Source organism: Mastigoproctus giganteus, chromosome 3, assembly GCF_048544385.1.
Source record: "Mastigoproctus giganteus isolate SK-2022 chromosome 3, ASM4854438v1, whole genome shotgun sequence".
Taxonomy (NCBI): Eukaryota; Metazoa; Arthropoda; class Arachnida; order Uropygi; family Thelyphonidae; genus Mastigoproctus; species Mastigoproctus giganteus.
The window spans coordinates 200,503,383-200,525,825 of NC_143577.1; the positions used below are offsets into that span (position 1 = coordinate 200,503,383).

The 22,443-nt window shown below is 37.9% G+C and overlaps 1 protein-coding gene across 5 annotated transcripts in view; it reads left to right on the forward strand.

Moving 5' to 3' along the window:
• Positions 1–22,443, forward strand: part of LOC150088570 (uncharacterized) — a 453,076-nt gene that overhangs the window by 338,813 nt on the left and 91,820 nt on the right. For all 5 annotated transcript variants that reach the window (XR_016546740.1, XM_090369575.1, XM_090369576.1 and 2 more), the window contains one exon: positions 20,783–20,947. Coding sequence is in view for 4 of the 5 variants with exons in the window: in XM_090369575.1 (XP_090225701.1) it covers positions 20,783–20,947 (165 nt within the window). In the remaining variant the exon portion in view is untranslated. The remainder of the gene's footprint in view (positions 1–20,782; positions 20,948–22,443) is intronic.

The following is a 22,443-nucleotide window of genomic DNA, read 5'->3' on the forward strand; positions in this document are numbered from 1 at the left end:
TAAGGCAGATCTCATAACTACCATTATAAAATTAGCTAAATATCAATGAAAATTAACTTTAAAAAATTATATCTGTAATATTATTAAAATCAAACTGTTACAGGAAAACCTATAACAAAATAATCCAAAAATATCTAAATAAATCAAATATTTAAACGCACTAATCAACAATCCACTTAACTGAGGAGCCCTGACGGAACGCATCCGCTCACCTCGAATGCCAACATGTTCCCATAATTGATTCTCTCCTGGTGGATGCTCTTGGCTTTCGGGAAGTGGGACAGTTTCTATCACAAAGTGTGTGGGTGGCATCTTCAAGTCCCTGCAGTTCACACAAACCTGATCTTTATCCTTGTTTTTGGCAGGAGTTGAAACTGTCCCTTCTCCCCACAGTTTCCGCAGGTCACAGTTTTTGAACACGTATGTGTTGTATGCCCAAGACAGCTACATGCTCTTTGTATCGATGCGCTCCCCAATTTATGTATATTCAGGGGTGCCTCGTAATGATTCTCCAGGCATCCGTTAGTGTTCAATCACTTAATTTATGGCGCTACTGTTCCTGCTTTTTGTCTGATATTTTGGCTGTACTGCTGTGGCTGGGTCAACCTCTGGTAGGTCTTGTTGCAGGTTTCGCCTGTAAATCTCTGTAATCTTGATTGATGTGCCCTTTTCCAGGGCACATCAATGGACAGGACCTTTTGCCTTGGTGATTGAGCTACCATTCCAAGGGTGGGCATTTTGGCATTTTCTAAGATGCATTTAGCATCATCACTGGTCACAATTTCAGTTATCAATCCCATGTTTTGGGTTTTCCTAATGGACTTTATTCTTGTGCTCTTTAGGTCTTCTGTGAGAGAGTCCATGAAAGCTTAACATCTTCACTTGATTTGTGTGTGCCTGCTGTGGTGGACTTGAGCAACCACTAAGTGTGGTTTGGGAAGTAACATCTTTCTTGGTGGCAGTTTGCCTCTGCTGTCTGGTCGGGAGGCATTTGTCTTCATTGCTGAAGAATAGGTTGGGGAGTGTTGTGGCATTTCATTTTCCCTGCCTTGGAGGAACACTTCCAGTTTAGCATTGGCCTTTTTGGACTCGATATGAGACTTGAGGAGAATAGTTTTCCATAGGGACACAATATCTGCTCATAGCCATGTCGTAATTCGGTTGTTCTGTTCCTGCAGCAAGTTTTCAAGCTCGGTTCTGAGAAATAGGATTTGTTCTGGGACCGGTCCTTCCAGCAGGGTAGGATCATGGAGTCGAACCTCTTCCACTGTCTTTGTTGTTTGCCACTGTCTTTGTTGTTTGGCTTTGTAGCTCAGGTTGGGTCTTGTTGGGGTCAGTCTGAGATCTGGTCTCTCGTTCAGACTTTCTGACCACCTGTTTTTTGTTTCTTTTCTTTGAGGGCGGTGGTTTCTGATCATCTGCGGCTTCTTTGGGGTCATCATTATTGATGGCCTCAGTCACTTGTCCGGCACAGTCCTCCATTTGAGAGAAAATTTCTGCTGGCATTTTGGACAATGTTGAATTTCCGAGATGTTCAGATTAATGAGATTCTATTCTTGGGGGAACAGAACGAAGGTGGTACCTGACACAAAAATCGTGCGGTTAATAGCTCCTGAGTTATGGCCAGATTAAGTTTTGGGCTATCCCACACATAGAGATAACATTGGTAATCAAAATCAGTTGAATAAAATACAGTTTAAACCAGTGTCATAATCTGATCACAGGACTTAGTAAATGCAAACAGGAATACCAATTTATAATGAGCCACGCTTAGACACCTGTAGCTTTCATTCAACTTGTCTAGAAATTTTTCCGAATTGTTCCTTAAATAGAGGGGACCCTCCTCGTTTTAATGTTATATATTGATCAAGTATCCAATTAGTATTTCCTTTCTAAATTCTTCCTCCCTAACCCCCCCTCAATCTTCCCTTTTTGTTTGCGCTAGGCGTCCGTCACGACAACGTGACATGAATGCATTTCGAATTTCAGTATGTACTCCACGTTACAGTTAACTAGAAATTAAAATATCGTTCCTGTATCTATATACAGTTGGCATCAGCAGTAATTACCACTTAGTAGCACCAGACTGTCAATATTGAAAGTTTATGCTGTCGCTCTCGGTACCAATCCAATATGGCAGAGGGTTTTGATAGTGGTAAATGCACCCAGATTTCAGTTTATGACCCTCCATATTAGCACCAAGGCTTCTCCGTAGCCAGGTGGGCAGGAGCAGCAGTGTGTAGCACACGCTTCTTGATTAGACTGGGGTTCGAGCCCATGACTACCAAATACGGAGGATGCGAAAAGGTCAGGGAATGACCACTGCATATCTCCGGAGCAATATGGCCTTAGTTGCTAATTCTCCTAAAAACTTAATAATAATAATAATTACCACCAAACAGAAGTGTTAACTGGTCTTTTGCTGTCTTAAAGCCAGGTGCAGTCTTTACAGCAATGGAGAATTAGGGTTGAATTTGAAAGTGTCTGCAATTCTGCCCAGACACGATAGGAGGGAGTATATGATGAGAGCCTTGTCGATCAATTCGGCCCTGGAAAGATTGTGCAAGGCTCAAGGGGTAGAATTTTTTTCAGCCTGGACTGTACTTGTTAACAGGAGAGATTGCTTCTGCAGGAATGGGATACACTTAAATAGAAAGGGTGCAAGAATATTTGCTGATGCTATTGAGGCAGTGTTAGGTGGGTTGGAAAACTGCTAGCTTGGGGGGAGACAAAGACCAATAGATTGACAGTAGCCACTGGCAGAGGTGAAAGAGATTCTTGCACTGCTTCTATTAGAATGAGCAGAAGCCTGAAAAACAAGATGCATGGTATTTCAGAGACTGCTGGGAGCCATTGCGGTACAAGTAAACACATGGGTTGTGTTAGGGTAGCTAAGAATAGAAACAGGTGCAGGTATACTTGCGTGTACACCAATGCTAGGAGTTTGGTAAATAAATTTGATGAATTTGAGGTATTGCTCAAAACATCAAAGGCAGATATTGTTGAGATATCAGAGACGTGGTGTCACACAGATATAAGGGATGCAGAACTGCAATTTGGGGAGTACAACGTCTACAGAAAGGATAGACAGGATAGGAAGGGGGGAGGGGTTATGCTATTAGTTAAGAAACACATAAAAACCAAGGAAGTGAAGTCAGTCGACATCGCTGGACAGTGCAGTGTTGAGTCAGTTTGGTGTGACATAAGCATTGGGAGATCAAAATTGAGAGTAGGAGTGTGCTATAGGCCTAATGACTCTGAGTATAATAAGGAACTGTACAGGGAAATAGAGTGGGCCAGTAAATCAGAGAGTCTTATAATGGGAGATTTAATTTCCCAGATATTGACTGGAATTTGGGGGCTGGTTACTCACACACTAGCAGGGCTTTTGTGGATTTGTTGGATGATTGTTTTCTACATCAGCATGTTCGGGAGCTAACTAGAGAGAGTAATACTCTTGATTTGATTATCAGCAGTGATTCTTCATGCATTAAGAATCTGCAGATAAATGAACCACTAGGTGGAAGTGATCACAGTGTGCTGAAGTGGGATTTACTGAAAGAGGTAACTACCATTAGGGGTTAAGGGAAGGGTTATTGCTTCCGTAAAGGCGACTACGATGGACTGAGACAGTATTTAAATTCTATACAGTGGGACCAACTGATGATGTTACCTACAGCAAATTCAAAATGGGAAGCATTCAAAGAACTTATCTTGGAAGCTACTAGGCTTTACATACCAACTAAGAAATATTATTCAAGGTTTAGACCAAAATGGATGTCAGATGAACTAATGAGGCATATGGCAGAGAAGAAAAATGCATGGGATACTTACAAATTAACACATGACACAGAAGCCTATGATAGATACAAGTTGATATGCAACCAAGTTACAAAGGAGGTTAGGCAGGCGAAGGCAGATTACGAGAAATCCTTGGCAAGGGATGCAAAAAAAAACAGCAAAGAGTTCTTTACTTATCTAAACTATAGAAGGAAGGGGATGAATCAGATTGGTCCACTTGATATTGATGGGTCAACTGTTGATGATCCTGCTCAGGTAGCTAACAAACTAAATGAATATTTTGCATCGACATTCACACGTGAGGAGTTATTCAGCAAGGGGAATGCCAGAGGTGTATTCAACTCTAGCAGTAAGCTACAGAATCTTGAAATAACTGGGAGTAAAGTGGAGGAGAAACTGTTGAAGATAAACACAAGAAAGGCACCCGGGGTGAATGGGATCTATCCAGTTATATTAAAGGAGGCAGCAAAGGAAGTAAGCAAACCCTTAGCCATAATTATGAGAGCTTCCTTGGACTCAGGGGAGGTACCCATAGACTGGAAATGTGCAAATGTGACCCCAATTCACAAAGGAGGATCAAAGGCTGACACAAGTAATTATAGACCTGTGAGCTTAACTTCTGTTCCAGGAAAATTAATGGAGGCACTGGTTAAAGAAGCACTGCAGGATCATTTAGACAAGACTTCAGTTATAGCTCAGACACAGCATGGTTTTGTTAAGGGGAAGTCTTGCCTGACCAACTTGATTGGATACTATGATGCAGTCACAAAAGAACTGGATGCAGGGAATAACTTTGATATTATATACTTGGATCTTAGAAAGGCTTTTGATACTGTTGCACATGGAAGACTGCTACACAAATTGGAGCAGTGTGACATTGGAGGCAAATTGCTGCTATGGGTAAAGGGGTGGTTGAGGGGGAGAAGACAGAGAGAGTGGTAATCAATGGACACTGCTCATCGTGGACTAATCTTATTAGTGGAGTCCCTCAGGGCTCAGTGTTGGGTCCATTATTGTTTTCTGTATTTATAAATGATATTGATGATGGTATATCGGGCTTAATGTCCAAGTTTGCAGACGATACAAAGGTTGGCAGGGTTGTCAAGGACACTACTGACACTATGCTGCTGCAACAGGATCTGGAAAGGTTGAGCAGATGGGCTGAGAGGTGGCAAATGAAGTTTAACATTGACAAATGTAAAGTACTACACATGGGAAACAGCAACCCCAGAGCAACGTATCAACTCTGTGGTACTACACTGACAGTGGTAGAGAATGAAAGGGACTTGGGGGTGGTTGTGCAGGCAGATATGAAGTTCTCTGAGCAGTGCAGACGGGCTGCAAGAGTAGCTCATGGAGTATTGTCAATGATATACAGGAATTTTTCCAGCAGGGATAAGGAGGTGATTATTCCATTGTATAAGGCAATGGTCAGGCCACACCTAGAGTACTGTATACAGGTCTGGAGGCCTCATTTCAAGAAGGATGTAGAGCTGCTGGAACGAGTACAGAGAAGGGCAACAAGATTAGTGAATGGAACAAAGGGGTGCTCTTACGAAGAAAGGCTTAAGTTTTGCAAATTACAGCATCTGGAGACTAGGCACCAGCGAGGTGATCTGATAGAGGTGTATAAAGCCTTGAATGGTTTAAGCATGCTCAATGCTGATGGGATTCTTCCTCTAGCTCAGAAAGATCACCTGAGAGGGCATAAATTCAAATTGAGGAAAGACAGATGTAGGATAGACGTGCGGAAATTTGCCTTTAGCCAGCGGGTGGTTGGTTGGTGGAACAGACTTCCATCCCTTGTGGTGGAGGTTGATAGCCTAAATAAGTTTAAGGCTCAGCTGGACAGGTATTTTGAACGAACAGAGGGGTGAAGTGGAAGTGGTTTTTTTTTTTTTTTTTTTTTTTGGCTGATGCTGCATAAGCTTGCTTTCTTGCATCAAATGCCTCTGCTAATGCTAATATAAATCTGTTTTATCGAGGTTGAATATCTGTTTGGGTATGTACTTCCCTCATCTATGATTGCTTTCAGTTTTACAGAGAAAGCATCCACAGCATTTTTATCAACTGATGGAACATGTTTCTCTACATGGTTTTCACATTATGAAAATCATGAAAATGAATTTGATGAAAATTCACAAACTATCTTGAACTTGCCAAAAAGGGCTTAACTTTCTCATCCTCGTGTTCTTTTAAATCATCATAAAGGCTCCAAGCTTTCTCTTGCACTTGCACTAGGCTAATGTAAAGGTGTTTTTTATTATGGTCACTCATCCATGTATCAAGAATTTTTTAAATGCGTTCCATCAAACTTGACAGAGCATACAACAACTTTTGTGCAGTTAAGGGCACACCACTCTTAATATTTCCTTTAATTTTATCAGCACTATCTCGAATAGTACGTAATGTTAGTCTCACTCAGACTAAGAGCATGTTTAATGCGTGCCATGCTGTCACCTCGTTCATAGCACTTCCAGTTTAATTTCAAGCAAAATCGATTTCCTTTAGTGCTTACCATTACTTCCACTACAACTACCAGGGCACTTACTAGCCATAAAGGCCCCGGGTGCCAAGCGTATTTCGAGGCCAAGCTATATTCTTGCGATTTATAAAGTGCTCTTGATAAGCAATTGAAATTATATTTTACGTTCACATTTCTTTAAACAGTTTTACTTTAAAAACAGTTCTATACTTGAAAAGTAACAAGTAGAACACAGGAAGGAAATACACCTTTCTTTACATTTTCCTCTATATATATTTTTACTAATTAACTAACACTTCAACCACTTGGCCTCCGAGCGGCACTGCTCTGGCTTCCATGTGGCGGGCCGGTAACCTGGGGGAAAAGTTATCCTCCAGGGTGAAAAGGAGTAACGATGGATATAAATAACTATCCACCACTAGAGCCTTCAAATTGAAGGCCAGACAAACCAAATGATAATGACCTAAACCAACCAAAGAGGCTCCGAAGAGAAGTGCAGAGCAATGAGATGCCAAACTTCCTTGTGATACATTCGCTCTCCAACCAGCCTGTCGGCAAATTATCACCATTTGTCATCCAAAGATTTTTGGAATCCATTGCTGGTACACCGAAAATGGTTAAACGACTGCAATTCAGAGATACCTCCTAATCGAAACAGCCTCCTCAAAACATTCAGAATGGCTGCTTAAAACAACAACCTTTGCTGGGCTACCCATATCTATCACTCCCCACAATACGTTAAACTCATCAAAAGGTGTCATCACAGAGTGGGACATGATTACAGTATCTGAAGAGGAATTAGTACAGGAACTGGGCAATCAAAAAGTAATTAGTGCAAAACGTATAAAGACCAAAAAAGATAAATCTTGTTCCAACCCGATCCATAATTTTAACATTCAGCACCCCAGATTTGCCATCCTCACTGGCTATTTAAACTGCCGAATACGGCCTTACATACCTAATCCCCTACGTTGCTTTAAATGCCAAAAATATGGACACTCGCAACAAGATGTAGAGGTGATGCCATTTGTCCAATTTGTTTCCAAGGAGCATATGCAAACAGACTGTTCAGCCTCAAGTCCCATTTGTCCCAACTGCAAAGAAAGTCACCCAGCCTTTTCCAAATCTTGTGAAATGTGGAAAATGGGGAAGAAAATCCAAAAATATAAAATAGAGCATAAAGTTACGTACCCCGAGGCACGCAGACAGGTTATGTCGACCATGCCCAGTCGTTCATATGCATCTCACACTCGAAGCTTTAATTCAACAGCAGCTTAAACAGATGTATCAATACCTCCCTGCACATCTCTAGCTAACTGGGTTAAAAACACATTATCAAACTCTGTAAAAGACACACATCAAATTAAAATCAGTGAATCGACCAACACTCCAATCAGTATCCCAGTTGAGACTCGGACAGTCCCGCATGACAAAGAAAAACTAAAAACTACTAAACACAACAATAAACCTGAATCATCCACTGGTAGTATGGAAGTAGATGTAAACCCAGATCATGAAGAACCATTACTAGAACTTCACGCAAACGATACTATGGATACCGGTCGCCCTACCTTCCCGAAAAGAGACCGAAAAAAATCCTCCTCAAACAAAAAACAGTCAGATGGATCATCCTCAACTAAACCAAAATGAACCACAGCATCTTACAATGGAATTGCAGAGGCTTTCGTTCCAACACAGACGATATTCAATACCTAATTAATCAATATTCTCCGGTTGCCTTTTGTTTACAGGAAACTTACCTAACCACACAAATTTCTCCTTCGATAAAGAACTATTGCATTTATCGAAGAGATCGAAATACCGCTAGCGCTGCCCATGGTGGTGTGGCAATCCTAGTAAATTCAAAGATCCCAACTAAACATATCCCACTCCAAACTAAAATAGAAGCTGTTGCTGTTCGTATAATTCTCCATAGTGCAATAACACTAGTCTCAATATACCTACCGCCAAACTGTACTAACTCTTTAAAAGATCTTGAAGACCTCTTTATACAGATACCTCCACCTCTCTGTATATTAGGAGACTTTAACGGGCACCACCCATTATGGGGCTCTCCTAAATTGGATAGACAAGGCCGACTAATTGAAAGTTTTTTGGATGCACTAAATCTCAATATACTCAATACAGGTGCACCGACACACGTACACCTTCCAACAGGACACACCTCAGCAATAGATCTCTCAATTTGTTCACCAGTACTAGTCCCAGCCATAGAGTGGTATGTAATAAACGATCCCATGGGCAGTGACCACTTCCCAATAGTATGCAACTTTCTGAAAGCAAAGACTCCTTCAATTCAACCCTGCAGAAAGTGGAAATTTGTCCGAGCAGACTGGGCAAAATTTCAATTATCAATTGACTTCGATGAGGAAAAAATCCGCCTCCAGCACATTGATGATGTGACAGATTACATCACGTCGCATCTTCTAAATGTGGCTAAAGACACAATACCACTATTAAATCCGCGGGGCCGAAAGCATTATAATTACTGATGGAATGACAAATGCACCACAGCAAAGAGAGCAAAAAATAAAGCCTGGAATTTATTTCGGAAATGTCCGAGCACAGTCATCTCATTAATTATAAGAAATTAAGGGCAAAAGCACGCTTCATACAAAAGCAAGCAAAGAAAGAATCCTGGACCCGTTTTGCATCCAGTTTTCACAGAAATACCGATCCCAAAATAATATGGAAAAAAATTAGACAGCTGTCTGGTAAGTTTCCTACCATACCTTCTCCAATCCTCTCCTGAAATGGGAAAGATCTCTCTAATCCTGTAGATATAGCTAATGCTTTAGGCAATACTTTTGCAGAAATCTCAGCAACGTCAGCCTATACTACCTCATTCCAAAGAATTAAAAACACTAAAGAAAACCATGCTATTCATTTTCAAACTACCCGTCTTCTTCCATATAACAAACCTCTGCAATATTCTGAACTTTTACATGTCATTAGAACAGCTCACAATGGTGCTGCTGGGCCAGATGGGATTTATTATGTCATGCTACAACATCTCGATGACAAAGCTTTGCACTTGCTGCTGATTTTTTACAATCGCATATTTTTAGAAAATGTTTTTCCAGCATCTTGGCATCACGCTACAATTTTGGCATTCCTAAAGCCTGGAAAAGATCCATCCAACCCAATAGCTCCATAGACCCATATCTCTCTCAAGCTGCCTCAGTAAAATCCTTGAGAAAATTATCCACAGAAGACTCGTCTGGATCATTGAGTCGGAACATCTAATGAGCCATAGTCAATATGGCTTTCGTCAAAACAGATCATGCTTAGATCTTATGGTCAAGGCCGAATTTGCCATCCGTAATGCTTTTGTCAAACATGAACATCTAGTAATGGTTTCAATAGACATAGAGAAGGCTTTTGATACCACCTGGTGGTATGGTATACTTAGTGATCTTTACCTTCCCGGACTACGAGGCAGTCTTCCTATATTCGTTCAGAACTTTCTACATACTAGATCATTTCAAGTTCGATATCAACATGCCCTTTCCCCAACTTTCATCCAGGAAGAAGGTGTTCCACAGGGATCAGTACTGAGTGCCACTCGTTTTGCTCTGAGAATAGATTCTATCACTAAGCAGCTTCCAAATACAATTGAGACTTACCTTTATGCAGATGACCTTTCCATCTCCTGTCATTCTCAAAACATGAGGTCTATTGAAAGACAGCTTCAGATATCACTTAATAAAATTCAACAATGGGCGAGCCTCAAAGGCTATCGGCTCTCGCAGCAGAAAACAGTTGCCATCCATTTCTGTAGACAACGCAAACTTCATCCAGATCCTGAACTTCAAATTTCTAACATCTTTGTCCCGGTCACCAGCAACATCCGATTTCTAGGATTAACCCTTGACAATAAGTTAAATTTCCTAGATCATATTAAAAATGTACACACTTCATGTCTAAAAAAGTTAAACATACTCAGAGCTTTATCTGCCCAAACATGGGGTGCAGATCGTACCTCCCTTCTTCGGTTATACAGGGCATTAATCAGATCCCGTCTCAATTATGGTGCTCCAATCTATGATTCTGCCAGAAAGAGCGCATTACACTGGCTTGATCCCATTCAGCACAGTGTTTTGAGAATTGCAATTGGTGCATTCAGAACATCGCCAGTACATAGTCTCTACATTGATGCTCATGAGCCCCCACTAACTTTACGCAGGAAAACACTGTTACTGAAATATGCTGTCAAGATACAAAGTTGTGCCTCTCATCCTGTTCGGTCATACCTTTTTAACCCACCGTTAGAAATCCTATACAGAAACAAGCCTAGCATAGTAAAACCAGCTGGTCTTCGCCTTCTTGAACTGGTGCAAGTTTGGAATATTTCTGTCCATTCCGTAAAGCAGGTAGCAACTTATACTCAACCTCCATGGACTCCTCCTCCTCTTCCAATCTGTGACACTTACCTCTGTCAATGGAGAAAGAATTCTTTGCAAGCATCAAATATCAACCAAATTCATGCAGTTCACATTCAAAGATATTCTGATTTCTCCCCAATTTATACGGATGGCTCTAAATCTAATTCAAATGTTGGAGCAGCAGCAGTGTTTCCAACTGCTGCTGCTCCAACAATTAAATTCCAAAAGTGTTTTGGAATTTAACCCACCATTAGAAATCAGCTTCCCTTCCGTCAGAATTTAGTATATTTTCTGCTGAATTATACGCAATAAAACTAGCTTTAGAAAATCTCCATTCTAACTGTTCCTTAAAATCTGTTATTTACACTGATTCCCACAGCTCAGTCATGTTGTTATGTAATTCCTCAGATAAAGTTCACCCTGTTCTAGATGAAATCAGAAGCTTATTACTGCAAATTAAAGAACCCAATCAACAGGTCACTTTTTGCTGGATTCCAGCACATTCCGGTATTTTAGGCAATGAACTGGCCGACACTAGGCTCATAAAGTTGCAAAAAATCCAACTACCTTAGATTTAACCAACATCCCTGTTCCAGCATCAGATTATGCACTAACCATTCATGCTGCTTGCCTATCACAATGGACAGCACTGTGGCACTCTCAGACTAATAATGAACTCTTTCAGTTTAAACAAGACCCGAAAATTTGGCGCTCCAGTGTCCGTACATCGAGACAAGAAGTAGTCCTCTCAAGGGTAAGAATAGGACATACTCATCTGACCCACCTTCATTTACTGATAGGAGATGATCCACCACAATGTACACATTGTTCTACCAATTTGACTGTAAAACATATTCTTATTGTCTGCTCCTATTATAAACCAAACCAGAACTTCATCCTTGATCTCACTGGTTAATCTACATAAACCAATAACTCTTGAAAACCTGATTGGTGATAAGGCAAATATTTCTGAATTTTTTGACTTTCTCAGGCAAACTGGGCTTTTTAATTATTTCTGATTTATGGAAAACTCATGTTTTAATATAATAAATGAATAGGCACATTATAGCCTTAGCAGCTTATGTGTCATTAAGCCTCCATAACAACAACAACTAGCCATAAGAGTAATAATAAAAACAAAATAAGTAAAAATAAGCACAAAAGGAAAATTCTGCACTTCCAATAGATGACCAATCGATAACCTTCAGCAAAACAAAATGAGTAAATGGCTGGCTGACTATCGCTTTGGTCTCCCATGATGCTTTCCATAAATATGGTTACTGCACGTTATTTTAAATTCACATAAAATAAAAAGTCGCCATATTGACTGAAAGATAGTACAAGTGGTAAAAATATAAATAACAGTTCAATTTGTTGAATATTAATAAATGACAGTAAACATAGTCACAGTAAATGTTGTCAGAATATAAGTGAATGTTCCCAGAGAAAAAAATATTTTGCAATGAAGAGTAAAAAAATTATCTATTCTTCTAGAGGAATAATTATTATTATAACAGCAATTGTTATCAGTTTACATGATATTTCTCCAAATTTCTTCTTTGGAGAAATTCAATAAATTTCTTGCACGTAATAACAAAGATTGCTACGTTTTGTTTTGGCCACCATTGCAACTATAGAAGAGGGTGGAAAACAGTAGATGATGCAGCCTTCTCTTTTGTAGCATTAATACAGAGTAGGAAACCAAGTGATTTACCTTTAGTGATTTACTGAAGCCGGTCTTGGCAAGACCAGCCTTTTGTTCCCTTCACCAATCTTGTTGCTCTTCTCTGTGCCCGTACACCACCCTCTAAATAATAAACTCTAACAAGTAGTTCATGATGTCATTGTGTAGAGGCAATAACCCTTTTTTTCCCCCCCATGTGGAGGCACTATGAATTCCCTTATAAATGTGTAACATGTTTATAAGTGTTTTCTCATAATGGAATATTTAGAATATATTTCAATTTTTATACCTTTATAATTAAGTAAACTGATCTTTTTTTTTTTTCTATAAAAAATTTACAATTTTTTGAAAAGTGCTATTCTCATAAACTTGCAGACTGTCCTTTTGTTTGCTAGATTTTTCCCAACATATATCTAAACAATAGTAACTAATTTCTGTATCTACAACAACAAAATTTTCCAGGTGCACATATTTAACTGAAAATGTGTAATAATTGTAAAGGGGACAACATAGAATATGCAAATTTACTTTATTGATAATTGCTTTACAGAAAAACTGCTTTCATGTAGTTGATGACAATTGTATAAAAAATACAATATTGACATTTTTGAACTAATCACACAAATTAATATATTTATTGTGTCTGGAATTAAAGTCATTTTATTATGGTGAACTTCTGGTAGGAATAGAGGCTGATTTCAGTAGTTTGCTGTCCAAGTATTTTGAAGATGGTTAATCTTACTGCAAATAGAAGTAGAAGGAAATGAATTGTTGCACCGTGTAATGGCTGATTGGAAAACTGCTAGGTTGGCTGATCATTAGAACAGATTTCAATATTTCAACAGGGTTAGGCACAGGATGTTTTAATTATAGGCGAGAGTTTTTCCTGCCTGGGCATTAATGCTCAAACCATTTCAGAGAGAAAGAAATCTTGGAGGGTTCTTGTGCTGATAGACTTTAGGCATTGTTGCCTACTTCAAATGGATATACGTCATTCTCTGTATGATGCTATGAATTGTATCTGTAATACTGTATGTATGGTATAGTAAATATACAATGAGGTTGTCCAAATTTGAGCACGGACTGCCTGGTAAAAAAAGAGCCCCATTTTGGAGCAGGAAACCGGCTTGTAATCTGTGTGGGTCTAGCAGGCAGTGCATCAGAACAGATTAATATTTAGAAAACAGGCCTTAGGCAGCAGGCTGCATATCACTGTAATTTCTTGTAACAACCAACAGACTTCATTAAAATAAAATACAATATAAAATATATATACATAAATAAAGCACTAAAACAGTGTAAAAAGATAAAAGCATTAAAATAAAATTAACTTTTGGGGAGAGGTGCCCCTTCATCAGCTGGATAGTGTATGGTGTACTGAATATATATGCAGTGATTGATATGACAGGGCACAACTCCAGTGCTGGTGATGCAGTATTAAGCATGCTTAATGTATGCCAGCACTCATTGCATGTTACCAACATAACACATTCCACAACCCAGATATGTAATACAGTAAATGTGGTAAACCCGCTCAGCAGAAGAGGAGAAATAGGTGTTTTTACTCTGGAAATGGTAGAATATAATTTCCTACCACAGGAATTGTACACACTGTATACGGTAAGAGTGTAAAATTCTAGCAAAGCTCTCGGATGTGTCTATATGGGCTGTAGGCAATGGAGACAGACTCATTATTGCATTGAGGACACAATCGGGTGATGAAATCAGGGCTTGTAACTCACACTTATCCAGAACACCAGGACAATAGCAACAATTAGAAAGCTCCATTCTTACCTTAGAAATCTCCAATTGCTTATCACTAACAGAACTGGAATGTGTCCATCCGTGGGTAAACAAAGTACGGGCAGTACTGCATAAGTGTCCAGGAGCGTGTGCAGACTCATAATTAGTAAATTGGCCTGCATACATAGGTTTCCTGAAGACTGAGGTTGTGTAAAGTGTGTACCCACATGTTGGACCAGAACATCTAAGAAAGGAAGAGTGTTGTTTGTTTCCAGCTCAACAGTAAATTGAATAAAGGTAGTAGAGAATTGAGATACTGTAGGAGTTAAGTCTCTGGATCTCTGAGGAACAACAGCAAAAAAAAAAAAAAAAAAAAAAAAAAAAATCAACATATTGACACCATAGGGCGATAGGAATGAAATGAATAATATATTTACATATTAATGGGAACAAGCAAGTTCAAAAATACACAGCCTTCAAATTCCTCCATAGCAATATTAGCTATGAAGGAACTGATGGGAGGCACCCATAGCTGTCTTGGATCTGGCGAAACAAAGAGTTGTTGAACATGATCATACTAAGAGTCAAATACAAATTAAGGACAGTACAAATATCATCAATAGAGTGAGGTCCTGTCCTTGAAGATAGTATCCCTATCTAAAAGTTGCCTCGTACTAGCAACAGTCCGTTGCACAGGGACGGAAGTAAACAGGGAGACCACATCAGAGGAAAACATGACCTTGCCCTCAGAAATGATGAAATCCTTAATATGTAAAAAGTGTGCACTGCTAGATACGGTATGTTCAGTCCTCCCAACAAGGGGCTGCTAACAGACTGGTAATATACAGGCATACCTCGGTTAACGTTACCTCTGATAACGAAGCTTCGATATAACGAAGTCGGCAATTTCAAGCCCCATTTAACATAAAAAAAATATATTCCAGTTTAATCACCTGAAATCTAAACAAACTGAAGAAATTACAGAAACCTTTGGGCCTTCTCGTGGTTGGTTCGAGAAATTTAAAAAACGGGCCAGGATTCATAGTGTAAAATTAACAGGAGAAGCTGCAAATAAGTTTCCAAAAAAACTAAAGGAAATAATTGAATGTGAAAATTTTCAAATTTGGTGTTCAATGTTGACGAAAGCGGTTTGTTCTGGAAACGGCTACCAACAAAAAGTTTCATATCTATTGAAGAAAAATCAGCTGCTGGGTTCAAAGCAGCCAAAGACCGTTTAATGTTACTCTTTGGATCAAATGCCTCTGGCGATTATAAATTAAAATTGTTATTAGTTTACCATTCAGAAAATCCGAGGGCGTTAAAAGGTAACATAAAAATGAATTCACCTGTAATATGGAAAGCAAATAGAAAAGCGTGGGTTACCAAGGAGTTATTTACTGATTGGTTTGTTAACCACTTTTGTCCTGAAGTAAAACGGTATTGTCAAAAAAACAACTTTGAAGAAAAAGCTCTTTTGTTGTTAGACAATGCTCCGGGACATCCTACTGATCTTAACACGTTGCATTCCTGTCAAAGTTGTGTTTCTTCCAGCAAACACAACTTCCCTGATTCAACCATTGGATCAGGGAGGAAAAGCATCATTTAAAGCTTATTATCTGCGTCGAACATTAAGCAGTTTAACTGAACTAGAGGATAAAGAGGAAATGACAGTTAAAACTTTTTGGAAAAACTACACCATTAAAAACGCAATTGAAAACATTGATAGTTCTTGGAAAGAAGTCACTAAGAAATGCTTAAATGGAGTTTGGCGCAAAATATGGCCAGAAGTTGTACTAGAAGAAGAAAATAACATCCAAGAAATTGGAAATGAAGTTATCCAGATGGCTCAATCAATAGGTTTCGAAAATGTCAATGAAGAGGATTTTAGAAATTTATTGAATGCAGAAGATAATGGTTTTTCAGTGGAAGATTTAGAAAACCTTGTTAGCAATGAAGACGAAGTTAAAGACGTTCCTGCCGAAAAAGTGTTAACAACCAAAGATTTAAAAAGGTGCTTAAATGACATTGAAAACGTTAAATTTTTTTAGTGAAAATGATCCTGATTTAGGAAGAAGTATTATTGTTAAGCGATCAGTATTAAATGCAATAACTCCGTATAGGCAATTGTTAAATGAAAGAGAAAAAGAGCATAAACAATCAACTTTAGACTTGTATTTTAAAATGTGATTTCACTTTGTATATAAGTTGACTGTTTATTTAATAAAACTTTTCTTTGTCCGAAAAAAAAGCTTTTCATTTTCTTTACGTAAGAACGTATCCCTATTCTGGCCATAGTATTTTTACCTCTGAAAACGAAGTTTCGCTTAACGAAGTAATTTCGTGGAACGCATCCTATTCGTTATTCGAGGTATGCCTGTATTTGGAAAGTTCATATGTGGGTGTATTACAACAAGAAACAATAGGTCACAAGGGAATACCAAGTTTATGAATTTTTGGGAGTCCATAAAATTGCAGGAGCTGGCAGCCTGTTGCATGAAGTTTCCAATGTATGTTTTTTTTTTTTTTTTTTTTTTGCAATCTTGCTGGAAAGAAACTGGGCACGCACAAGCTTATTGACTTTAGATTCCAAATTCTCCAAAACCTTAGTGGGAGAATCCTGTATGGGTTAACAGACTTCACGATCTTGAAAAAGAGAGAGGGCATTGCGTATGTAATCAGATTTATCCATGACATTAGTGTGCCGGCCTTTATCGTCGGGTAAGGTTACAATGTTATCATCCTTGCATAATGAGGTAAGGGCTTCCTGTTGGCAATGCTTGAGATTGGAAACAGCAGGTCACACATGTTGTAAGATAAAGCAGTTCTAAAGCAAACTTCATTTGCAGTGTCTTTGCAGCTTTACTTAGCTGATTACCAAGGGTTTCACCTTGGACTACATTCTGATTTAGTGATCATATATACTTGATGGACTGCTGATGATGTGTGGGCTTTATTTGGTTTATCTGGGCTTGCTGCTAACAGTGTTTGTAGTCTGCCAAAATGTACCTCACATGGAGAGCACATTTTTGGTGAACCCATCACTTCTTGATTTCATTGAATTAAGTCAGCTAATGTGGATTCTTCTTTCTGATGGCATCTTCATTAAGTTTGAACTTGATCAGTGTGAACTTTTTATAATTGATAGCGGTTTAGTGAGATTCCTCTCTAATGGGATTGTAGTTCCTGAGCATGTTTTACTGTACTGGACTAACTGGATCTGTTTTAAATTTATGTATATTGTATAAGTGGATTCGTGTATCTGTCTCTAAGTAAGGAATTGTATGATATGGCTGGGATGCCAATTTTTGGCAGGTAATGCCTAGATTATAAAAAAAAAAGAAAGTACTCTTCTGATTAAATTACTGTCCAAAGAAGCAACCATCTCTCTCTCTGTGTGCACCTAGAATTCTTTATAATCATCACTTTAGCGTCTTTTAAAGTGAATAACAACAATATCCAGCAATGTATGTTTAATACAGCTAGATTGGGGAAAATGTTGAGATCATCTTCATCAACTGAAATACCAAGAAAAATATTAATTGCATCATCATCCTTAACAGTTTCATTATCATCTGTGTCAAGACATCAATGTTAAGTTTCTTTGAAGTGGATATTAATGACACCTGTAATAATGTTAACAACTGTAATTTTTTTCCTACTTCAAATGTTTGTCTGAAACATTGTGCTAGGATCCTGAACAAACAGCTTATGGTAACAATGCTTATTTGTAACAGGTAAAATTATAATGTTTATTAAATTTTCAGCATATGTTTGATTACATATTAAATCATTAGTTGACTTATTCAAATTGTTTCAATGAAATAAATAATAATTTATATACTGATTTTAAACACTTTTAAGACATGTTGGTTACAGAATATAATGTTAGTGCTATACATTAATATTTCAGTTTAAGAAAATTTAGAAAACTTTAATAATTAAGTGGGAGAAAAAATGCAGTAAATCATTCATTCACATTTTACAAAAAGACACATGAGTTGATGCGTTTTTGTTTTTTTGTAAACAAAAAAACCGCATAAACTTTGTTGTCAGTATGTTGGATCTACAGGTATCTGTTTATCCGCGCTCGCTCGCTCACACACACACACACACACACAGGGTGTCTTTGAAATTGACGTTGATGTTTATTTAAAGAATAGTTCATTAAAATACAAAAATAAAAGTCTACACTTAGTTTGAAGTAGGAGCAACAGGTTTTGAGTTAGAGCATTAAATTAGTGACATCATTTCTGCTTTTTGTGTTTTGCAGACATCACAAAGTGGGATATGTAAATCAGATTGTTCACAAAATGTTATTTAAGTAAAATTAAATGCAACAAGGAGATCTATAAGAGATCTATCTTTAAGAGTATAATAATCTATATAATATTGGTGTAAACACACCATAGACGACTCTTAAATAAAAAAAACTATATTAGTAGTGTGAAGGGCATCATTTTATCTGTATCTCATTGTGCTCTCCCTTCACAACGAGTTGCCATGTATTGCACTACTTCGAATAAGTAACACTTCACTTAAAAAAAGACTATTGTTACTTCTTCTCAGTGGGCACCACCACCACCCAGACGGCACCATTTCACTGCTTGTTGGCCTTTCATCGGTGGGTGGGTGGGCAGGGAAGATAATCTTCACAACTGGGTTGTCATGTCTGCAATACCAGGGTACCTGTCCACCCACTGATGAAAGACCAACAAGCCTTGAAACGGTGCCGTCTGGGTGGTTGGTGCCCACTGAGAATAAGTAAGAGTAGTCTTCTTTTTTCAGCGAAGCCTTTCTTATTCGAGGTAGTGCAATACATGGAAACTCGTGAAGGAAGGGCACAATATGAGATAAAGATAAAATGATGCCCTTCACACTACTAACTTAGGTTTTTATTTAAGAGTTGTCTATGGTGTATTTACACCAATATTATATACAAAATGTTATGTAATTGTCATACTGTATTTTGTATAAAATGCGTGATAAAAATCTAGGGCTCCAATGAATGGATTGTTGCTGTGGTACAATAACTTCATTATGTGTATTATGAGTAGAAGAACATTAATGTTAGCAGAGTATGTAGAAATTCACTTTGTGTATGGTGTATGTTAAAGAAAAGCATTAATGGTAGAAGAACATTAATGGTTAAAGAAAATGGTGCAGCAACCGAATACTAGCTTTTTTTCCAACAAGGCAGTACCCTAATTGGCATGTGTTTTTCAATGTCCGCCATAATTTGAGGGAATAGAGTAGAGTGAAAGGACAATCAAGGCCAGCCCCGATCATATTCTTCACAAGCAGAGGTCCTGGATATTGTGACATTAGATCCCATCAGCACACAAAGAGTTGCTGCAAGAATGGTTCATCCCAAAATCTTTGTTTGGCACATTCTGTGACATGTTGAATACCATATACAGAGAGTTAACCCATGCAAGCAGGAGGTTCACTTTGGTGTGAGCAGTTTTATTTATGGATACTTAATTGTATTAACAACATCCCTGACTTCTTTGTCAATATCCTTTTCACCAATGAGGCAACATTTACACAATATTCAACATGCATAATCTCCATACATGGTCAATGGAAAATCCTCACACCATTTGGCAATTCTGTTTTAAAATTGTATTTAGTGTCAATATTTTGGGCTGCTATTGTAGGAGATAACTTTATTCATCATGACTTCCCTGTCTGCTTAAATGTTTATCATTTTCAATGCTTCTGGAAGATGTTCCTTTTAGTGTACGTGCCAATATGTGTCTCCCCATTTTGGGTGACAAGGACATTTTGAAATAATTGTTACCGAAATCATTGAATTGGTCACATTTCTTGGCCGCCATGCTCTCCTGATCCATTGGATTGGATAAAAATCCATTGAATTTTTAGGTGTGCAGTCACATGAAACAAATTGTTCACACCACAGAGTTACAAGATGACTTGTTGATTTGCATCCATGAAGTTGCTGCTGCTATTAAAAACAACCTAGTGCCACTTGCACTGTGTTGTCTTTAATAGATTACCTCTCATGCCATGTTGAAGCCTGTCTCCCATCACATGGCACTCATTTTGAACATCTTTTGTGATGTTTCCTTTGATAATGCTTCAGTTTGGCAGCACTAATAAAATTAATTTACTCCTGCTGTACGATGTTATTGAGTTTCTGACAGACATTTATTGTTCTGGATTTACTGTTAACCATGTACAGTACAAGTAACATCATTCAGATACTTGATAATAATTCAAATAAAAACGTTTTTACATAAATATAGCATTTCTAATTAAAGTAAGCTTTTTCATGTTAATTGCTTTCATAAATTTACTAATTATATGCAAAACCCTAGAAGTGGAAATGTCACTAATCTGTTTAATGCTCTAACTGAAAGCCCGTTAAGCTCCTACTTCAAACTGATTGTAAACTTTTCTTGTATTTTAATGAACCATTCCCTCAATAAATATTGATTTCAAGGAGTGTGTGTGAAAATAAAGAAAGAAATATAATATATATTGATTTTTGCACATAATACTGATATTTCATATGTTTAATCAGTGAGTTAAATCTAGACTGTTCTGTTTTTTCTGCATTAAAATATGTGGGAAGGTCTCTTTTAACATTTCATTGTAAAAGTTTACACAAAATAGCTCTTTATTTTCCATTTTCATATATAGGAGCTAGAGGAAGTAAAAACACAGCTGGAGAAAGAAAAGAAAATTACAAAAGATCTTTCTGCACAGACAATAAGGTTGAATTCGTTAGTGAAAACTAATCAAGATGCAGTCCGAATAGAAAAAGAATTAGTGAAAAAGTTAGATGATGAAATCAAGATTTTAAAGGTACATTTTATTTTTAATGAAAAATAAAAGGTGTCCAAAAGTTAAGTTACACTTGTGTTTTGGCTTGTTTTTTAAACATAATTGAGTAAATTTTTACTTAATTTGGCAATCTTATGTAATTTAACATAATAAATACAAATATTGGTATTAGAAAAGGATTTTAACTTCTGAAAAATGTAAAGGAGGTAGGCTGTAAAAGTGAATGCTACATCAACACCATTAACTTATAATTCAATGCAGTGCAGAGCACATCTGATTAAATTTTCTCTTTCTGTAGGATGCAATGTAGTTGTTTGTAAGATTCAAAGTGGAGAAAGCCATTAGAAGATGAGAGCAGAAGAGTCACTAGTTCAGGTGGCCAGAGCCTTAAACATGTCAAGAATTCAAGGTTATGACAGCATCATGAGGAGACATGAGAGAAGTGTCTTGAAGGCAAGTTCAGGGTCTGCCAAGACCTTTGACCTTACTTTCAAGGTTACGTTTTCAGTCTGCAGGCAGCTATTTTCAAGCTCATGACGACAGAAATTAAGTTTAAAGAGAGCTCTTGGAAAGGAGACTGTGCAAGATGGCCTGTGGTTTGTGTTCCCTTCATCCCTTCACAGGAGAGCCTGTCTGACCAGGTGCAGAGAATAGTCTCTCTCTCTATGAGGTGCCTCTGTGGGCAGGAGTGGCAGTGCATAGCACACGTTGATTAGAGTGGGGTTCGAGCCCGTGATCACCAAATACGGAGGATGCGGAAAGGTCAGGGAATGACGCATATCCCCAGAGCAATATGGCCTTAGTTGCTAATGCTCCTAAAAACCAAAACAACAACAACTCTCTCTCTGATCCATTGTTTTCTTTACAGATAAGTCAAGATTCAGTATTGAAACTGATTCTGGACATCTTGTTAAGAGAATATATGAAATGTGCTCATCCTGCTAACATTAGAGAAAGGAACTACTTTCATGGCAGTGGACTGATGGTTGGGTAGACATGATGAATATCTGCACTTGTCTTCATTCATCTTATAGGGAGACACTTGTACTGTTCAAAAGTATAGGGGGGGGGCAAGGATAGTGTTCCCATATCTGCCAATTATCCAGGTTTACAAATGAGAATTAGCCTTTTTTTACTTGGTTTGCCCCTTCTCACCATTGTAACATAGTTGGTAACAAAGAGTTTCTTTTTTCTAAATCTGTGTTTTATATAAAGAAACTTTTGTAAAGTGTTCTGTGATAGTCTAAGTTGAAAAATAAAGTGTCATATCAGTATTGTTCTGTGTAGTGTGTGATATTTTATTAGGTTTGTGTGGTTCAAAGCTGATTTACAATGTATTTCAGAAAGGTACCAAAGAAATATGATGTAAAATTTCAGAAGGCATTATGCAAGATTTTCCATGAGTCATAAAATCTGAAAAAGGCAAAAAATAGTCAATGTTATTTTTCAGGTTCAAGTGGCAGGAAATGCAGTGTAATCACATTGTCAAACAATAAGTGTAATGACAGCATAAAGAA